Here is a 19,832-nt window from a genome sequence, read left to right as displayed (position 1 = left end):
TGAATGTTGCAAGTGTTTTATCTGGATATTGCAAAAATAGATATGGATGTTGCATATACATGCATGTTGCAAACATATATTTTAAGTGTTTTCAGTTGTTTCATACGTATGTTTGCGAGCATTTCATCTGAATGTTGCATATGTTTGCAATGGTGTTTTAATGTTTTTAGGCGTTTTCGCAAGTGTTTCGGACGCTTGTTTCAAGTGTTTTATTTGTCTTCTCTGGTATATTGCAACTATTACATCCAGATGTTTAAAAAAACAGATCGAGTGTTACACATGAAATACACGTGGAAAGCGGCCGACAGCACGGACAACGTGCAGGGCAGCTCAGGCCCATTGCTGGTGCGCTCCGTCACGAGCCCGACGGGCTATGCGCTCGTTTACTCTCGTTGCGCGGCAGCATCCATACGCTAGCGCCCTTGAGGGACGTCCGGTCCGGGTCTGCATGGAAATTGTTGTTGAGCAGATTAATCATCGCTGGCGATGTGATATGTTTACACACTGTGTGACGCTGTAGTCTTGTTTCTCTTTGAGTAACTGGGCTAAATATTAGGTCCGGTGCAGTCAAATAGCAGACATAGAAAAACACGTGTTTTTTTGACGGAATAAAAAAACACGTGTTTTCAGGGCGTCGAATCTTTAGTTTCGTTGTCGACTGAATCAATTTATCGCACCCGAATCTAATCCATATCAAGAATGTTGCAAGAAAGCTCTCAATTCACGTATCACGAGTCTGATTCTGAACTCAGACACACACATAAGCACAAAAACACCTCGAAAAAGGATTGCGCTATCTAGGATGTTGGTAATTAGTAACAGTGGTCAATTTCTCAAGTGAACACGAGGTGACAGCAGCGGCCAAAACATGGAATCTGCAGTCCCGCCTGTTTACCCTGTGGTGCATTTCTTTCGCAGATTCAACCTCTCAGGATTAACACACGATCAGAAAGTTCAGAGTAAGCAACCGTTGAAGGCCTTTCGAAGTGCAGCTTCGTCCAAATTTCTGCCAATAAACACGAGTTTGTTGATTCTCTTCTCATCAGGTTCCCACGGCTTTGCTGGGCATCCTTCCAGCATAGAGTGCACGCCCTACAAGTTCCGAAGTAAAGCAATAAGAAAAGAGATCTTCTGTGCTAATAAAAAAACTAACGGCATCACCCAAAACAAAACTAAAATTAGGAGATGTATCTTTTCAAATTCATTCAGGTAGATGGAAAAAAATAGATCAGCTACCTGAAACAAGAAGCGTCCAGTGGACTCATTTACAGATATAACACCTTTTAATCTGTACAGATCTTCCCCTTTCTCATCAACCAGTCTCTCCAGCCAATCATTAACCTTAAAAAGACAGTAATGAAGGGATGAATACCCAAGAGTAGTATATTTCAAGTGAATTCTTCACAACAATTTTGATTAAACCAAGTAACTTTACCTCATCAAGATCAAGTAATCCCTCTGAAACAATGCTCACACTAGTGACATCTGAATCATGGACATGATCATGATGGTGTCCTACATGCCAAAAGGGTAAACTAAAATTGTGACAGAAATTAACAAAATATATGTCCACATGAACGTCAGTGCAAAGCACTGGCAGTGAAACTTGGCTGCCACCTCAATTTGAAAGTAACTGTAACCATTTGTTCATCATAAGATTTGATCCGAGATACAAATCCAGAAGATTCAGAGAAAAGGACATCAAAGGGTGCACTTTACCATGTTCATCTCCATGGTGACAATGATCTGTCTCCCTGCTATCTTGCAACTGGACTTCCGCCTCAACCCTGTGCATGTTTTATCTCGACTATAGAAGCAATGTATGATATGCAACTCTCAGGCAACACCAAAGAAAAGAAACACTACTAACCTGTCAAGGTCATAGCCTCCAATTCCCAGCACAAAGTCCATGTCAACATCACCAAACTTCGCTGTTTTCATCTGTGCCATCCCATTTATGAACTGCAAGCGAATTTTGGTCTTCGTATTTATATAACACAACAAGCTTGCAATTTTTCTATCTAAAGGATTATACCAATCTACCTTGAGTTTGTTAGTCAATGCCTCCAATTCTGCATCATCAACCAAATCAACCTGTATTACAGAATTTATGGAACATTAGGGGGAAAGAAGACAAATTCCTGATAAGTTCTATTCTAGAACCAAAAAATGCAGATAGAAATGTAACTGGAGAACAATTAATAGTGAACTTTTAATACAATATACTACAGAAAATACCTTGTTCAATATAATTCGGTCTGCATAAGCAACTTGTTCTACTGCCTCATTTACAACCCACCTGGCTTTCACTTCATTCAAATGCTTCATGGCATGCTTGCAATCCACCATTGTAACCACACCATCAAGTTTCACATACTTAGAGACCAACTCATCTGAACAGAATGTCTCAATGACAGGACCAGGCTTTGCAAGACCTGGACTATGAAGTAGAATCTATCAGATAATGAAGAAATCATGGAATCATCTGTAGGGCATGTTTCATTATTGAAAAGTTTTGGCATCTGCTACAAAGTACTGCAGGAAAAGACTTCATTCCAATAAGATTCACCTGTTGTTTCAATAACAATATGATCAAACTTGTCCCCCTTCTGCTTCACCAACTTCAGAAGCATCTTTACAAGATCTCCTCGGACAGTGCAACACAAGCAGCCGTTATTGACCATTACAATATCCTCAGTAACAGATGAGTGGCTAGCAATAAGCGAGCTATCAATATCCACCTCACCAAACTACACGGAAAGAAAATATGGCTGATTAACATGGGGGGCATTAGGTCTCACGGTGTTGAATTGAGCTAATTCATTGCAAATATTGGGTCCATAGCTAAAACATGCCGTAAATGGTTATCTTACATAGCTGAAGTGTACAATATCAAAATCATAAATTATTACCGATCGATATACGTCTATTGAAATTACCTCATTTTCAATAACAGCAATTCTCTTCCCATGCTGTGAGGTCAAAATGTGGTTCAGGAGAGTTGTCTGCAAAATTTAGATCTCAGTACAATAAGTCAACCTTACTAGACAATCATCGATGCTTTATAGGCTATAGTCTCATGTATGTGATTCAAAACGGCGACAAGCCAACAATATGTCTAATTCCACAGCAATAGCATTCGCTTTCACAAGTAAGAGCACTATGTGGCCACTTACATTTTGGGATCCGATTGAGAAATGCAACAATCGCATCAGCCGCTGTCTGAGCTTAAGGGAACTTGCAGCAGCTACATACTACACTAGACTCCGGCACCAATCAGTAAGCACTGTGAGAGAAGGGAAGGGTAGGCGGCGGGGGAGGCGGCACCTTGCCGGAGCCGAGGAAGCCGGTGATGACGGTGGCGGGGACGCGGGTATCCAGCGCCTGCGCGTCGAAGGCGGCTTCTGAGAGGTTCCGCGAGAACAGGTCCGGCGGCCGCAGGAGCGGCGGCTCGAGCGTTCGGAAGCGACTGGAGAAGGAATCGAGGGGACCGCAGACTAGAGCGGTGGCCGTGGCCTTGGCCACCCTCGGAAGCAGCAGCCGCGCAGCGGCGGCCGTCATGTGGACGGGCTTGTGCTCGGAGTTCGGCGGCGGCCGAGGCGTCCTTCGTTTTTTCTTTTCTTTTTGGGGTGTTCGTGGGGTTTAGGCTTAGCAATTGGCAGAAGCCAGGTAGAGGCGTAGGAGCGGCTGAGGCAACGCATATGACCAAAAACCCTCGAGGCAAAAGGCATAACCGCAAGCAGTTGAACACGGTAAACAGTAGTAGTCAACTATGCACTAAACAGACTAGAACAAGCCGTAATAGTACAAACAGTTCAAATGCTACTAGAGCTGAACAGGGCTAGAGGCTAAAAGCAGCTCACTTCTTGCCACCATGCTTATTCCTTGATTTCTTCTTGCTCTTCTGATTCTGGGTTTTCTTTTTTGAAGTCGTGCAGGACACCGTTACTTCTTCCTTGGCGGGTTCCACTTCCACCGCGTTTCTTCCTCCCGTGTCAGGTTCATTATCTGAGCATCCACTCCATTCATCATCAATGTCCGTGGGGAACTGGGCAGCAGGTGCTTTGTCCTTCCTTCTGACAGAGTCTTTTCCCGAAGCCTTCTCATAGCACAGGAAACTGATGATCTTCTGCAGTTTGTTCTCGCCATCATTCCACATCGAGTAAAGGTCCTCGACAGTCAGACAATCTTCCTTATCCCTGTAATGACAGGGCAGTTTGAATCCTCAGATGGGAGTAACCACTTTCAGACACAATGGAAATTACTAACTAATGCAAAATATGTAAATATGGAAATTATGGAAACCACTACTAATCTTTAAATAGGCAGGTAATCAGGTAATAAATATGAAAACGAATGAAATTACAAATCCTCAAATAGGCAGCCTAATTGCCTGTTGTCTGCTATAATAAAGATTGAATCGATGGTAATAACATACAGTTTCCAGATGCATTCATTATTGATTTTGCAGGGTACCGTTTTTACAAGAATACTTCATGCATCAAAAGGAGGATGTTGATAGTTAAAGATCACACTCAAATACCCTACAACTAATTAGAGTAGGTGCACTGAAATACCAGTACCATTTCATAAATAGCTGAAACATACCTAGGATACTTCTCTTGAAATTGACTGCAGATATGCCTGACCTCTTCGAATAATTGAGCATCTATATTTTCTGGAGGGTCTCGTAGCTCAAGCCAAGAAAGAAGACTTTCAAGGAATAGAATAATAACCCTTGCATCCTTCTACAAAAATTAGCATAAAAATTATAAGAACCTCACATTCACAAGGGATTGAGAAAAAAAGTAAAGCTACTCAATGAACCTTACAACTAATCAACTCACCTGGCCATGCATGAAGACTTGAAACGACTCAAACTTCTCCCAAAAGGAAATACTCTCATCACTCAAATGCATCTGAATTCTACTATACATCTCATTATCTCGCATTGTTGCAATAGGCAAATTTCCAGAAGTAACATCCCAGGTTTTTGTATCTTTTTGCATGGGAGGTTTCTGTTCTGGACAAAGTACTGCCATTACTTTGTTAACATCACTTAAATCCGTGTTGCTAATTCTATCAGCATTCAAGCCTCGGCTGATTAGCGGGCCCTTGGGCAAACCAAGAACGACCATGGGATTTCCAATTGCCGCAAGTGCATCACCAAATACTCTTGTGAAGTGGGCAACTTTACCATTCCTTAAGTTCATGGTAGGTACAATCTTCTTAGAGAAATCGGGAGGTAAAACCTTAAAAATTTTGCACCCATTTAGGAAAGCTGTGACCTCATAGAATTTCCCCAATGGAAGAGTTAGAGTCACCAGATAAAGCATGATTACTAGTCTCAGTAGGAGTGGAACATATGGAATAGTTGGGGTTGTCTTCCGAACCCAGTCTTGAATAGTATGCTTGTTAGCCAAAATATCCATAATTGACTGGCATATGAATCGCCCTGATGAGAATGCCATATGGTCCAGTCCCATATCCTGGTCACCTGGACCAGAAACCAGGCAAGCACTTAGGTAAGCCTTGCTTGTACGGCACTTCAGCATCTTAACCAACAGAGATTTTGTGCAGAGCACACAACCATTATTAAGCCTATAACAGGACAATGCAAAGAAACCAAGGCATTCCATTAGGTTCACGTAGCATATTGGGGACATATAATCTGTCTCAATCCTCCAGTTTACATTGAAAGTAAATTCAAGAGCCAGTTTAAAGTTCTCGACCAATGAGCATCTTCCAGCACCACTATCAAGAAATCTCTTCAAAGATTGAAAAAAGTATGCCCACTTAGAGTCACGGTCCAGGTATTGTTCAAGTCTGGAATTCAGCATATCATGAAATTGTCCCGTGTAGAGCAGATACATGGTTATTCTTCCAAGATGCCCATGCGTCAAATTCTGATTCCCTACCATTTTATATGAGCCAAGAGAATCCACAATCAAACCATTTGCAGGAGGTGAGTCAAGTATATAGAAAAGGCTCTCTGCTGTTTCATCCCCCCAGGTCAGGAAAAGTAATTCAAAAAAGCTCTGTTCGCAGAGAATGAAGTAGTTTCTTAACTTTTTGGAAGATTTTGCCATACAGAACTCAGAGTCTTTTAGAAACTTTGCAATTTCATATATGATACTGGTAGTTCTCCACTTGGCATACGGAGATAATGCTTGCCTCCTATTAGCTTCAATAAAAGACTCCAACTTATGAAGGACACTAAATCCAACAGAAGAAAGCTCATTTACCAAAAAATTCCGAGCACATGAATGACACTGGACAATATCCAGCCAATACCTGTTTCCATTCTGCTCCAAAGAACATCTACCTGTGTTACTAAGCCAACTTGAGTCCATATTAAGTATCAGATAGCGGTTATCACCATCTTTTCTCAACCCAAAGAATTTTGCACAAAGATCTTCACATATAGCTGCGTTATCATCTGATTTTGGATCCTCAGATTGATCAAGATGAGCAAGCACTTTGAATAAAATTAATCTCCAGTGGTTCCAAACACAGGCTAGCGTTTCCAGGGACATCTGGTTACAAGACAGCATATCATGACAACATTGTATGTCTTCAGATCCTGGCTCTAACTCTAGATTGTATCCAGAGATTTGAGACTGAAGATGAACCTCAATAATGGAGCGAGTGGAAATTAGTTCAACTAATAAGTTTCCACATTTTCTGCCCTCAAGCAAGTTATAGGTCAATCTGGCAAGAGACTTATGTGAATCTGACAATGAGTCTGCTTCAAAGTAAGCAAAGCAGAAAAAGCCCTCAGATGCTTTCTTTGCCATCTCTTTCGCTTTTGTAAGCAACTGTTCCTTTTCTGCAAAACTTTTTGGAGGCCATCCTCTACTGTGAGAAGACCACAAGGAATTTGCTGTGACATAGGCGAGGAGAAGTTGTGTAGCGTTCTCAAATGATTCTGCCTTCTCTAGCATGTTTACCTCCAATAAGACATTGCCTTTAAGCTTTGCTATACCTGCAGCTTCATAGAAATTACCCATTTCCATCTCTATACTCAGCAGTTCGTCCAAAAGATTCCTAGAATTTAAGAATGCACGAATGTGATCCATAGAGTTGAAAGCCTTGACATATGGCATCATGTGCTTTATGTCCCCACGTTCAAAATAATGCAAAGCACAAGTTTCTAGATATGTCTTTCTAAGGGCAGCAACCTCTGAGTTGAAATCCTCACTATGTTCCTTCTCCAACTGTCGCAGGAACTGCAGGCCCTGATTCAATACTTTCCCTTTTGAGCAGCAGGAGAAACACTTTGTATAACATCTAGCTTTGAAGTAGACTTCAGCTGCCTGTGACCAGCACTCGGTCATAGCAAAACAGTCTCCTGCATCTTCAAGTCTTTTAGTCCCACATTTCTCCATATAGACCATTCCTACATCAATGAAAGATAGTCATATTAGTGTCTCTAGAATGTTTACTCAGAAAGGATTGTGTGTGTTGTGGAAGGGAGGACATAAAACTATTCTGGAAAAAGAAACAACAAAATTGCAAAAGTTAGGGGAATTAGAAATCATGACAAGTCAATCACATCGAAAGGCATGAAACCTCGCTGACTGACTGACATAGAGATAAAAAATAACTTTAAAAAACATAGGGATCTACTTGTGTTGATCTTCAAGAGCAGCTTGCATTTATATTTTTTAATAATGGAACAATAGTTCTGACCTCTCCACAGTTTGATCCACGTAGCCTTGTTCCAGTAACACACTAGGTTCAGGCTAATGATGATTTATAAAATGAGGTTACTGTTATATAGAAAAATATGGAAAGTAATTAATAGCTATGAGACCCGATCATGTTGATGAACAACAAGAAAATTATGGATAGTGATCACACCTGCTCTTTTGTATTCACCTAGTTTGATGTAGCAAGTGGCAGCTTTCTCATACATGCCAATAGACTCATAAATCTCTGATGCTTTTTGCAAGGAGGCTTTGCCCATCTCCAAATTTGTGGAGATGACACGGTCAGCGGTTGCAAGAAGTCCAGCAGCTCTTGCCCACTTCTCTCTATGCGCATCACCAGCCTTTTCAAAGCACATTGTAGCCATCTCAAATTGTCCCTCATTAAATAACTAAATAAAAAAATGAACTTGTTACATGGACTTATAATTGTTAAAGAGAAGTGCAATAACATCAAAACGTACATTCTTGAATCTAGAAAAATAGTGTCAAGATGTCAAACAAGTAACGTCACTAGCTAACCTTGGTACCCCGTAGCCTCCAATCATCAACACTGCTTCCTGTCTGCATTGCTTGAATCAGTGAAGAATCAAGTAGCCTAACCTCCACAATGCACAACTTTTTCCAATAATCGAACATCGGACGACAGTAATCATCAGCATTTTCACATATCCACAGTCTTTGCCTAGTTCGTGTGATTGCAACATAGAGCTGCTTCAGCTCTGAACATAAAAGATAATGCTTGTTTCTATCGAAACCTGGATGAGCTATCACTTCAGATGATGCAACATCTCTGCTTTTCATGTAATCATACACAACCCTCCATTTGTTCCGCAATGGTGATGAACTGAAAAAGTTGTACAGCAGCACGTCCTACAGAATATATTTTATAAGGAAAAAGTATCCTCAAAGTTAAAACTTAAAAAAGAATGCTTAAAATGAAAACATATAGCATTATGAACAAACTTTAGAGACTAATACCTGGAACTCAAGGCCCTTACATTCTACAATGGTCAAGACAAGAGCTTGTTTACCAACAATGTTAACGACTTGTTTCTTCATATCATCATCACGAACTAATATGACCTGCTCGGCACCAAATCCATGCTGCTTACCATGTTCACTTCTACTTTCTCCAAAAATAGTCATAATTGCATTCTCATCGTTATCAGACTCGAGGAGAACAGGAGCTTCACCATATACAAGCCCAGTTTCAGGATTAAGCTTGTCAACACATGATGGGAAAAAGTAGTACAAAAGGCTCATTATACTCTGAGCCATACGAAGAACACCACAATGTGTGCGAAAATTCTGACTAAGTTGGAACATATCAGTGAGACTAACTTTATTTCCATGTTTAGTTCCTTGGTTGCATCCTTCAGTTTCTGAGAGGAATGAGGTATAAAACAGTGAGCGGATATCTTCAAACCTGAAGTCAATACCCCTTGCTATAGTTTGTGCCGTGTCACCAGCAAAAACAAAGCCCTCCTTGAAGTTCCTGCAGACATACTTAAGAAGTGCTATTTGTGACATGGTAAGATCCTGCACCTCGTCTATGTAAATGTAATCTACAAAATCCCCATTGTAACCCTCAGAAACTAGACTGCTGTGGAGACTATTGACAAAATCTGATAGATCAAATTCTCTAGCAGTGCGCTTCCTACTCTCATAATCAAGGAAAACATCATAGATCTTCTCTCGCATTTCACTATTCAGGGACGAAAATCTTCTATCAGAGAGCATCACATAATCTAGCCTTTCAAGTCTGCCACTGCAAGGCATGTTAGCTTTGTATCCACCTTTTATGTGAGAAATTATTTCAGTAAATACAGTGGATGCATCAAGTTTCTTCGTTAGTTCTGCGTTGAAATGCGGCCAATAGAAAGCAGCAAACTTCTCAAAGGTAACTTCTTTCGATTCAATAAAAGCTTGCAAAGCTCGAGTTTTGGAATGACCTCTTTCAATGCTAGGCTTCAATTCTCCAAAAAACATATCAAAAAATGAAGTCTGCAATGTTCCATCAAGCATCATCAAGAATTTTCGAAATGTTATAGTAAGCGGATAGTGGTTATGTGGTAGATCACTAAAATTATCAGGTACATCTGTAAACTCTTCAAGGTCATCAGTGACATCATGCATGTGAAGAGTGCTAGGTTGCCCAGAAACATCGCCAGATGCAAATCTATGAAGGGTTAAAATGAAAAAAAATCAAAGGGACAGCATAGTTTAAAGAAATAAATCAAACGGAAAAAACTAGAGTAGAAGTCTGACAGTGTGAAAGACTCCAATCGAGACAGCATTACCTTTTAAGTTTGTGAATGTGATTTTTTATAGCAGAGCAAAGCTTTGGATTCACAGTGATAAGGACTTGTTTTACGAAACTCTCTCCTTTGCTTGTGTCCTTCATTGGCAGACTATTTTTGTGTTCAGCCACAGATAAATCAACTTCGCTTAACTCTATCCCTTGAGATGCAATCAAGGATTGTTGCTCAATTTGATACAGTTTCATCGTCAAAACAGTGGTTTTCCCAGTGCCTGACCTCCCAAGAATAAAACTGGTGAGTGGGAATCGAATTATCGCCTCCTCTTCATCAGTTAGTTCAAATGGGATCTCAATTTCAGTCCCATCAGTAGCTGTCAGCAAGTGTTTTGCCACACCAGATGATAAAGAGTAAAATTTCATCAGCAAGAAGCTTTCACTAACTTTGGTATTCTCAAGAGCAGATGAGGTGTCCACATGATCATGATTTTCCTTATCATCGATTCTGCAATCCTTCTTATACCGAACAATATCATGTCCAGCATCCCAAATTATTGGAATTTCCAGTTTCCTGTCAAACACATAAAAAAGTAAGTCAACAAATAAGAATAGCACATGTTGGAATGTTAGCATAAACAAAGAACAAAGCAACAAAACATTGAGGAACAGAAAGATGCAACGGAAAGCAAACATAATTATTAACAGGAGGGATTTTTTTGCGAAGGGAAGAGGGATTTATATTAAAACTCAGCACAGCACATCCCCAAATTACACATGAAAAAAATCTGAAATAAACTCAGGAGAGTTAAGAGAGGGGCCCTAGGCAGCAGGGACGGCAATGGCGAGGAGCAAGGGCTGGCAGCGGCGGCAGGAACATGCAGCTTCTGGACGAGAGGGATTTAACATGGAAAAATCAAGATTGTTTTGGGGAAAAAACCTAGTGCACACAGGCAAAGGGACACTACAATATTTTTTCTTGCCCATGTGACTAGATATCACAACCATGCAGCAAAAAGATTCCAAATCACAAAATAGCAAATCCAAAAAGTGCTGTAATTCTATTGTATAGTTAAACAATCTCAGCCAATTATATAATTAAATTGTATAGTTAAACAATCTCAAGCAAATTGTATTAATAGCTTTGTTTTGAGGAATTTAAGTGCCTACTTCTCCTGAGTTACATTACTTAGACTGTTGAAGTCCGCCGGTCGAGAAACTAGTCCAGGTTCGAAGGCTGCCACAAACTTCTTAAGGGCAAAATCAGGGGGGGCATCTCTCCCACTGGTCGAGTCTTTTTTTTGGGGTGTGTGTGTGGGGGGGGTGGGGTGGATTCAAGTTCCACTGTTCATAAAGAATCAAACTAAAACAAAATAAAAGAAGGTGATAAAAAGTCAGGAAACAAGCATACCCCTCAGTCTGCACTCTTCTGCAGTGGTCAAGGTAATCATCTGTGTACATGGAAAAGAGATTTTCGAGATGTTGAATAGCTCTAGCAACATGTTGGTGAGACAAAAGGTCCCATATTCTTATTATCTGGAAGTATCTTTCATTTTTCTCCAGATCAGTACTCCAAACAAGATACAAGTCCCTGATACTGTATGCTTTTGCAAGCTGGAAAGCACCAGTCACGTTAAAATTCTTTATTGTTGTCCGCCAACCACCACCAAGTTTGACAAGCTTTTGGAGTACCTCCCTCCTTAGCTGCGGAGATTTTAGTTTCGCAAAAGACTTTCTAAAGTTATCACTCAAAACGACCTGTTGAGTTGTTCAATACAAAAAAGAGAGGATATCAGCAAAAAGACTAAAAAAGGTGGTTCAGGACTGAATATATTATACTCCCTTATTTTCTCTATGTTTGTCCATAGCACACCATGTTTGTCCAATTAAGTACTAGTTACAAGGAAAACAATGTGAGAAAACAATGTGAAATGGCCATCCATACCCCTATTAAATAACACATTACAACCACTTGTTTTCTTCCAAAGCATTTAATAAGGGTTTGGAAAAATTTCAGTAATTACATTCTCAATGGATAAACATTGCTGAACATATTCCCCTGAAGGCATGGACAAACACAGAGTGATAAGGAGCGAGTATTGACTTTAACTATTTTATATATGAAAGAATCAGATAATCCTAACATGGTTTAGATGAGGGAACCATTCAATTTATGCATTGCAATATAAAGTAGCAAAGATGGTCAAGTAAATATTAAGCACAAACCAATTACTATCCAGTAAAAGCATAAAACCTACAAGACACAATTTTATCACAAAACACTAATACATGATTCCAAAGTAGAAAAAAAAATCTAGGGTCTAGTATTAACATCATGAGGAGATTGCATTTTCATCAAATGACAGAATCCACGCCAACAAGTGGATTTCTTCTTTGCTTGGCTGCTGTTCTCTTTCTGTTGACTTTAAGTTTTAAATAAAATGCCTGTAGGGGCGAAAGCCCCTCCAGTTCCCTCAAAAAAAAAAAACAAGTGGATTTCTATGGTTATACATTGGCTTCGTACATGGGCTATCCTACAGAAGCCAACATCACAGGATTTGGTTGCAGCAACATCTCAACAATTGGCACGGGTGGCCACGGAGTTCTTTACCCAGGCACATGGGTAGCAGTCTAGTCTAGGGATTGAGTGTTATTAGTGTTTCAAGATCCTTGTATCAACTCGATGTAATGAACTCAAAATTAATAAAACTTCCCTTATAAAAAAAAACGTAGCTTGGTTTGCATTTCAGGTATGAATTTAAGTTCAACGCCACAAGATCAAACAAATCAGCTGAGTTCAAACTGAATGGCAGACTTTCGCTTCGGCAACTCTAAAAGACCTATTTTCCTTTCCCTTCTTACTGACCTAGCTTAACTTTTGTTGGTCTTGTTTCTGCTTGTACAGACTGTGCAGTTCTCTTAGTTGTAGCCCCCTGGCTCCCTCTTGTCCCCCACTCCCTATTTGTACAGTGGTGTTGTTCTTTTTGTTGCTTTTTTTAATAAAATCCTTACAGTGGGGGTCTCCCCTGCTGTATTTAAAGTTCAAAAAAAGAACTTTGTTCAAGTAAGTGGTTGCATAACATATGATGTCCCTTCAACACAACTCCATGTCAAAATGTTCGATAATAATAATTTTTCCATAGTCTAAAACGCGTGTCAAGAGATCCATGCTCAAGAGATCAAATAAACAGGCAAACATCATAAATACTGAGAAGTGTCAACCATTCGGCATAAGCTACTCCCTCCATTTCAAAATATATTGCGTGGTTGACTTGGGCGTCTGGAAAGTTAGACTTTGATCCATAACTTCTCTTATAGTATAATGTTGATAGCAACAAAAGCTTAACCATGAGATAGCACTTTCAAATACAAATCCAATTGTATCACTTATATAACAAAATTACATTTCATAAGACTTAACTGTATGTTGAAGATTACGAGGTTTGAATCTTTACATACATACATGTGTCAGTGTGCCTTATAAAAAGAAATGAAGTAAACTATATAGCGATTAAAATAAGCAATCCGATCACACACAATTTTAGCAAAGAATTTCCAATACTGTATGAAATAGAATCAAAGTCAAAAGCAATCAAACATAACTGCCGTATTTACCTTCCATCTGGTATTACTGAAAACTGCTGAGTGAGAATTAAGTAGATCGTCGAGTTCATCAAGTTCATGCTTTACATGCAAAATCAACTTACACAATGCTGTGTCATTAGTGGCATTAATAATACAATTACGTCTCTGCGCATCAACAACAAGGTCTGCCCATACTGTACCACTTTTATGTAGTGTATTAGCATTCCCAAGAATCCAAAGACAATGCCTGCATCAAATAAAGCATTCATTATATACCTTAAGTTTTATCACTGTCTGATGGTACTTTCAACAACAGTGAAACGAGTAGATGCACACCTTGCTCTAGTAAGAGCAACATTTGCTCGTTGGTTGTCATCAAGAAATCCAACAGCGCCCCTCCCATTGGATCTAACTGTTGATAGTATGATTATGTCATCCTCTTCTCCTTGGAAACCATCAATTGACTTGACCCTGACATGAAAGCCATCAAATGTATCGTACTTTTTGCCAAGTTTATCTTTGATTGCAGCAACCTGAGAACTGTATGGCGAAACTACACCAATGCTAATCCCTTGGCCTGTCTTTTTCCATGCTGCAGGGGAAAAAGAACTCATAAGATCACTGATTTTCCTCATGAATCATTTCATTACATAGACCTAGCGACAGAATTCTCATGAAAACTAACTAGATCGTACAAATACCAGCCAATAATTGACTTAACTTCACTTCACTTGCATGAATATAATTTTCACAAACTAGACATACAATTTTACTAAAGTTGGAACATGCGATGGAAAGCAATTCAAACAGATCGAACTTCACAATCTGAAAGAGGGAAAGCACTTAATTGATATTTGAGACAGAAAATCGAAGGTTATGCATTGCACCAGAAACAGAAGAAATAGGCTACAGCAAAGGAAGTAAATTTTCCAGTACTGGAAGATGTTACGTTAGCCAAGTAGCTTCACTTACAACAAGAATGTTAGTTAAGATATCAGGGCTATAAGAAGATTTTCAGCTTGGACATACATTTAAAGATGGTTTGGATCAAGTGCAAAACCACAGCAACTTCAACCAGGTTCCTCCAACTGTTTCCTGCACCTTCCTTTTCTTCCCTCCCATCTGTGATGTTTATGAAAGTGTAGCTACCAAAAGGAAGGCATGTGTAATCCTTGTTGTAGGAAGAAGAATGGACATTTGGACCATCTAAAATCTTCCTCTCATAAAATTTAGCATTTGGAAATATGCTGATACAAGGGCTCATGCGATACTGTATATTTAGCAAATGCCTTTCAAAATTCAGTACAACCAATCTCTCAAAAAGACTGATTCCAAATCCAGCTTCCTTGCATACCTAAATATAAACAATGAAAGATAAGAGTAGTGGTCATCAAAATAGATGAACAAGAGTAGAATAGAGGGCTGGCATATTCTTTTGTTGAAAATTAGATGGTACGTACAATAAGGGCCTAGGAATGAAAATATATATACTGCATGATAGGAGTAAGGCAGAACATTACTTGGCTTTTAACCAGTGGCCTCAGCTGGCAGTCATCCCCCACCAAAACAACATGTTTCAACCAACGCAAACGCAGCGGGATCACCAATTCACATTCCTTCACTTGTGCAGCCTCATCAACAATCAACACATCAAGCGGAGCAATGTCCGCGTTATGCAACCGGTAAGAACTAGATGAAGTACAGAAAATTAGAGTTGCATTACGCATGCAGTAGTTTTGAATCCAATTCCTGTCTACACCAATAGGTAAATCAAGTGAATTCTGAAGATCTTTCAGCAGTTTAAGGCATAGAGACCTTGCTCCATCTAGTTCCTTCTCATTGAAAGATATTGGCTCTGCATAAATAGAGTTCTCAGTTGATCGAAAACAAAATCCTCTTTTCACACTCTCATCAGTAAAATCTCCATCACATAAAAGGGCATCGATTTTTTCCAGCAAACCCAACAGCATAGATATATTGCTGGCATTATCGTATGAAAAACACCTTCCTGGAAGGTGAACCCATAAACTCATCATGCATTTCTTTACAGCTTTTGCTGCCACATGAAATTGCTTCTTCAGGAAATCCAAAAAACACACAGTATCACTGCTTCCATCATCCTCAAGAAGCATACCATATTGAGAACCACAGTCCTCAAAGAAAGATATCATTGAAGCAATTATGTACCTCCATCCAGACAATGATGAAAAGCACTCAACAAGCTCATCTGCACGGTAATCCAAGAAAACTTCCTGGAGCTCCTCAGTGATGTCCATATTGTACTTGTTCCCTAACAACAAAACATCTCCAAGAGAACAAGGTAAACCAGTTTTGTCAATGGGCATGTTAAATTCCTTCAAACTTTGAAGGAACCGGGTGCAAACTCCAACAACAGCAACATTTGTGGGAGCACATGTAAGAGTTCTGCATTTCAAACAAGCCAAAACCCACAGTATAGCACTAACAGTCTTGGTTTTTCCGGTACCTGGTGGACCCCATATAAGTTTTGTGAGGTTCAAATGTTTACAACGTACAGCTGAGATGATAGATTCAATGGCATCCATTTGTGACTGATTAAGATTAACTGATAATAGATGCTCTGCAAAAGAAGTTAAACAGTCCTCATCCTTTTTAACACAGGCAGCACAAACATCTTCACCCTACAATGGAACCAACAAAGAGTTAGTTAGCTAGCAGCCTACAGCATGGAATGAAAATTAGGAACGTGCGCTCATACAAACTAATAAATCAACTTAAAAGGTAAGAATGCAGGTTATATTACCATATTCCTAGGGGCCAAAAGTGACCTGATTATTGTGAAATTGTCATTCATGCTTGTGTCAAAGCAAAGTGCTTTCCATATACGTATGTTTGTCATTATATTATCAAGAAATATTGCATGTCTGAGCTTACTTAGTTCTACTTCCAAACCAATATCATTAGCAACTTTCACTCTGAAGCCCTTTTGATACTCATCATTCATAGAAACTTCGGTAACCATTGCCAAACAATATGCCGAACCATAGCGGTTGAAGTCCTCTGCAGCTTCAGGCTTCATGCTAGATAAAATAAATATGTCACCATTCCTAGCAGTGTAGGTGTCAGTAGAAAAACCAGCACCATTGTCCCAAAAGTCCACATCCATAAAATACACTCCTGCTTTCCCTGCAGCTTCCATGGAAAGTATTTTCGACGATGGTGCTTCTGCAACAAGCTCAAGGCACGAGCTTAGACCAGACCTTGTTTCTTCAATAAGAGGCGCAACATATGATTTCAAGTAGTAGTCAAGAGAACTAAAGCTGAATGGGATCTTCTCAACCTGAATAAACAAAAAATTGGTAAATCATAATGCCATGAATGGTACTTACTCCAATTTTTATTAACTGGAGAGTCCTATTTCTACTATTCCAAGTTTATCAATAATAATCTTTTAACCAAGTTAAAGAGGAAAAAAATTCTATTTTGCCTAATAAAGCTTTCAATAATACTTTACATTTTAACTATCTACATATGTATTGTTCAAACGATATCAGGACAAGGTTCGAATAAAAGGGTCAAAAGTGACTCAAATCTGCACATGGCAGCCACAACTTAACAAGCAGAATAGCATGATAATATGGGCAATAATGCTAATTTAACTAACATATCGCTAATTTCATCTCGTGCAGAACCAAGCAAAAATCAATACAGGGCATCCCAGGGGGTGAGATGTCCTTAGCCATCACGCTGCATACCAGATGTAGAATAAAGTAATAAGCAAAAAGATTTGCAATCTCCAGCACCAATTTATATACATTGTAGCAATATGTTTCTCATTAGACAAGATGGCGATGGCATGCACGTCCTCCAACAGAACATTGAAACTTAGGAGTCAATGAATGTTCAAGTTTTACTATTCTGACACAGGCTACATAGTTCAACTTCAAGCATTACAAAAGACTATGAAAGTATGCTATGCCAACAGGTGATCATACAACATGCACGCAACAAACTAACAGATGGGGTAGCATTAGGGTTTCATCTAGTGCAGAACCAAGCAAAGATCAATACAGGACTATTAGGAAGTATATATGTGTATTAGGAAGCAACAATGTGCTGCAGGCAGCTCTCAACCAAACATGCCCCTAATTAATGAAGTTCTTTTCTATCAGTACAATACAGATCATAAGATGGCCAGAATGCCAGATGACGAGCAGAATCCGTCAGTTGTATTATACACCACCAACGCTCAGTGTATGACTAGAGTGCATCATCTAAGGGTCCTAACAAACTGTGGTCAGATTGTTCTCATATGGAGTTCCGGAAACGCCAACTGAATCCCAACTCTATGCGCCGCAGTAAACACCGCCTCTGGCATCCAAGCTCCAAGTGGCCAACTTCTACCACACAGCCACAAGCCGTGCCAACAACAACAGCAGGACATGCGAATCGTCGAACAAATGCACATCAAAGCCAAAAAAAAAAACAAGGAAACATCTATGAATCGATCTCCTCGAGAATGACGCGCAAACTAACTACCCAAAAGAGAGAGAGAAAAAACAAAAACAAAAGAAATCGCTAAACTTGGCAACCGCCCTTTAAATAATCGCAACCAGGCGCGCGCCAGCCGAAGGATCGATCGAGCACCTTCCCCTTGTAGAGGTCGTCGTTCATGATCTCCTGCACGGACCAGGAGAGCACGATGTCGCCCAAATCCCTCTCCTCCTCCGCCATGTCGCGGCCGCCGTCCTCCCTCATCCCGCTCGCAGACTGTTCACCCGCTCGCGCAAGGCCGCATTCGCAGTCGCAGGGAAGGGATGGGGGCGTCGAACTCGAGGAGTCGCTTCAAGTGATGTGAAGGCGATGCGACTGCTGCTCAGTGGAAAGCCGGAGCGGTGATCAGTGAGTGGTGGGGTTTAAGTGCGGAGCGATCTTTCGCCGTGTTCGCTTGTTTATAAATCGTGTTTTTTTCTTCTATAAACACTATTTTTCTCTCGTACCAAATTAGCGAATTGTACTTCCACTCCTGCATTATCAGCCCAAGGCGAACAGGGCATTTTACTTCTCGTGGAAGAAACGAGGCTGTTCGTCTCTCTCTCTCTATTCCGCCTTCCGCGGCCGTGGCCTCGGCTCTCGGGGGGGCACTTTACTTCTCGTGGAAGAAACGAGGCGGTTCGTCTCTCTCTCTCTCTATTCCGCCTTCCGCGGCCGTGGCCTCGGCTGTCGGGGTTCGAGTCTCGTCAGTCTCTTTTCGTGGAGATTGGAGAAGGCAAAGGGCTGGGGCTGGACTGACGAGGGACTGAGTGCTAAAGCCTAAAAAGAGAAGTTGATCCTCGTCGGCTCATAAAGCAGTTTGCTTGTTGATCTTCATGTTATGTTATCCCTCCGTCCGTGATGAGGAGTTAACAATTTTTTTTTTGCGGAAAGAGGAGTTAACAATTTTACATTTAACTAAATTTACAAAAAAAAACTACTCTCTTAATTCTAAATATAAAAGGTTTTGAATATTTCTACAGTCATAGTTTTTGTTATGCATCTAATATATCTAAATACATAGATAAAATAATATTATCTAAAAAAAGTCAAAACGTCTTATGCTTAGACTAGAGGGAGTAGCATTTATAGTAATAACAAATAATTGAATATGCATTTTGTGGCCCCTGTTCGGCTTAGCTTATAAACGACACTATTCGGCTTGTTTTTTCAGTCGGAACAGTGTTTTTCTCTTACAACAATTCAGCCAGAACAGTGTTTTCGGCCAATTTCAGCCAAGTTTCAGCAAGCCGAACGGATCACATCTACATTGAAATCACATAATCCTAGAGAATTAAGTGGTTGTTCGGCTGGCTGGCTGAATAAGCCAAAATACTGTTCTGGCTGGGTTGTTGTGAAAGAAAAATACTGTTCTGACTAAAAGACACTGTTCATATAAATATGAACAGTGTCCATGTGAGTGGGCTGGCCAGGACCAGCCCAGACAGCCAGCCAGCCGAACAAGCCGTAAGACATAACTTTTACACCGTTTAATTAAACATACATCAAAGGCTAAGGGAAGCAACTTGCCAATTCCAAAAACAAACTAAATAGTTTTAAGCTTCTTGCTAAATGCTAAATTATTGTGGCTAAAAGTTTGGGGAAATGTCACATTACTAGCTCTGATGCTGACTTCGGTCAGATTTTGCCATAGCTATCGACCACGCTTAGAGATGTCAATAAGGTCCTAATCCCTAGTTTCTCAGGGGAAATTCTCTTATTAAATGACGAACGGACATAATTCTCCCTCCACATGGATTTTAAACAGA

General features: G+C 40.1%; 2 protein-coding genes across 3 annotated transcripts; both read right to left on the bottom strand.

The window, feature by feature from the left end:
- Positions 1 to 684: 684 nt before the first annotated feature.
- On the bottom strand, positions 685 to 3,654 carry LOC136493595 (uncharacterized). Of its 2 annotated transcripts, none has more exons than XM_066489694.1 (10): positions 3,328 to 3,654; positions 2,940 to 3,005; positions 2,570 to 2,750; positions 2,239 to 2,435; positions 2,044 to 2,094; positions 1,871 to 1,962; positions 1,720 to 1,787; positions 1,436 to 1,515; positions 1,237 to 1,341; positions 685 to 1,092 (listed from the first exon to the last, which is right to left on the bottom strand). In XM_066489694.1, the coding sequence occupies exons 1-10, from the start codon at positions 3,559 to 3,561 to the stop codon at positions 955 to 957; spliced, it is 1,212 nt and encodes a 403-aa protein (XP_066345791.1). In that variant the 5' UTR covers positions 3,562 to 3,654; the 3' UTR covers positions 685 to 954. The 2 variants fall into 2 exon arrangements, with proteins under 2 accessions (XP_066345791.1, XP_066345792.1); XM_066489695.1 differs by lacking the exon at positions 3,328 to 3,654 and adding an exon at positions 3,177 to 3,265.
- Positions 3,655 to 3,729: 75 nt separating this feature from the next.
- LOC136491364 (uncharacterized) lies at positions 3,730 to 18,336 on the bottom strand. Its single transcript, XM_066487641.1, has 14 exons — positions 18,178 to 18,336; positions 16,334 to 16,870; positions 15,072 to 16,211; positions 14,581 to 14,905; positions 13,888 to 14,143; positions 13,582 to 13,798; positions 11,378 to 11,724; positions 10,013 to 10,540; positions 8,691 to 9,891; positions 8,232 to 8,582; positions 7,864 to 8,101; positions 4,848 to 7,399; positions 4,609 to 4,748; positions 3,730 to 4,199 (listed from the first exon to the last, which is right to left on the bottom strand). The coding sequence occupies exons 1-14, from the start codon at positions 18,286 to 18,288 to the stop codon at positions 3,860 to 3,862; spliced, it is 8,283 nt and encodes a 2,760-aa protein (XP_066343738.1). The 5' UTR covers positions 18,289 to 18,336; the 3' UTR covers positions 3,730 to 3,859.
- Positions 18,337 to 19,832: the final 1,496 nt, after the last annotated feature.

The sequence above is a fragment of the Miscanthus floridulus genome, chromosome 11 (genome assembly GCF_019320115.1).
Source record: "Miscanthus floridulus cultivar M001 chromosome 11, ASM1932011v1, whole genome shotgun sequence".
Lineage (NCBI taxonomy): Eukaryota > Viridiplantae > Streptophyta > Magnoliopsida > Poales > Poaceae > Miscanthus > Miscanthus floridulus.
This window is presented reverse-complemented; position numbering and strand designations above follow the sequence as displayed.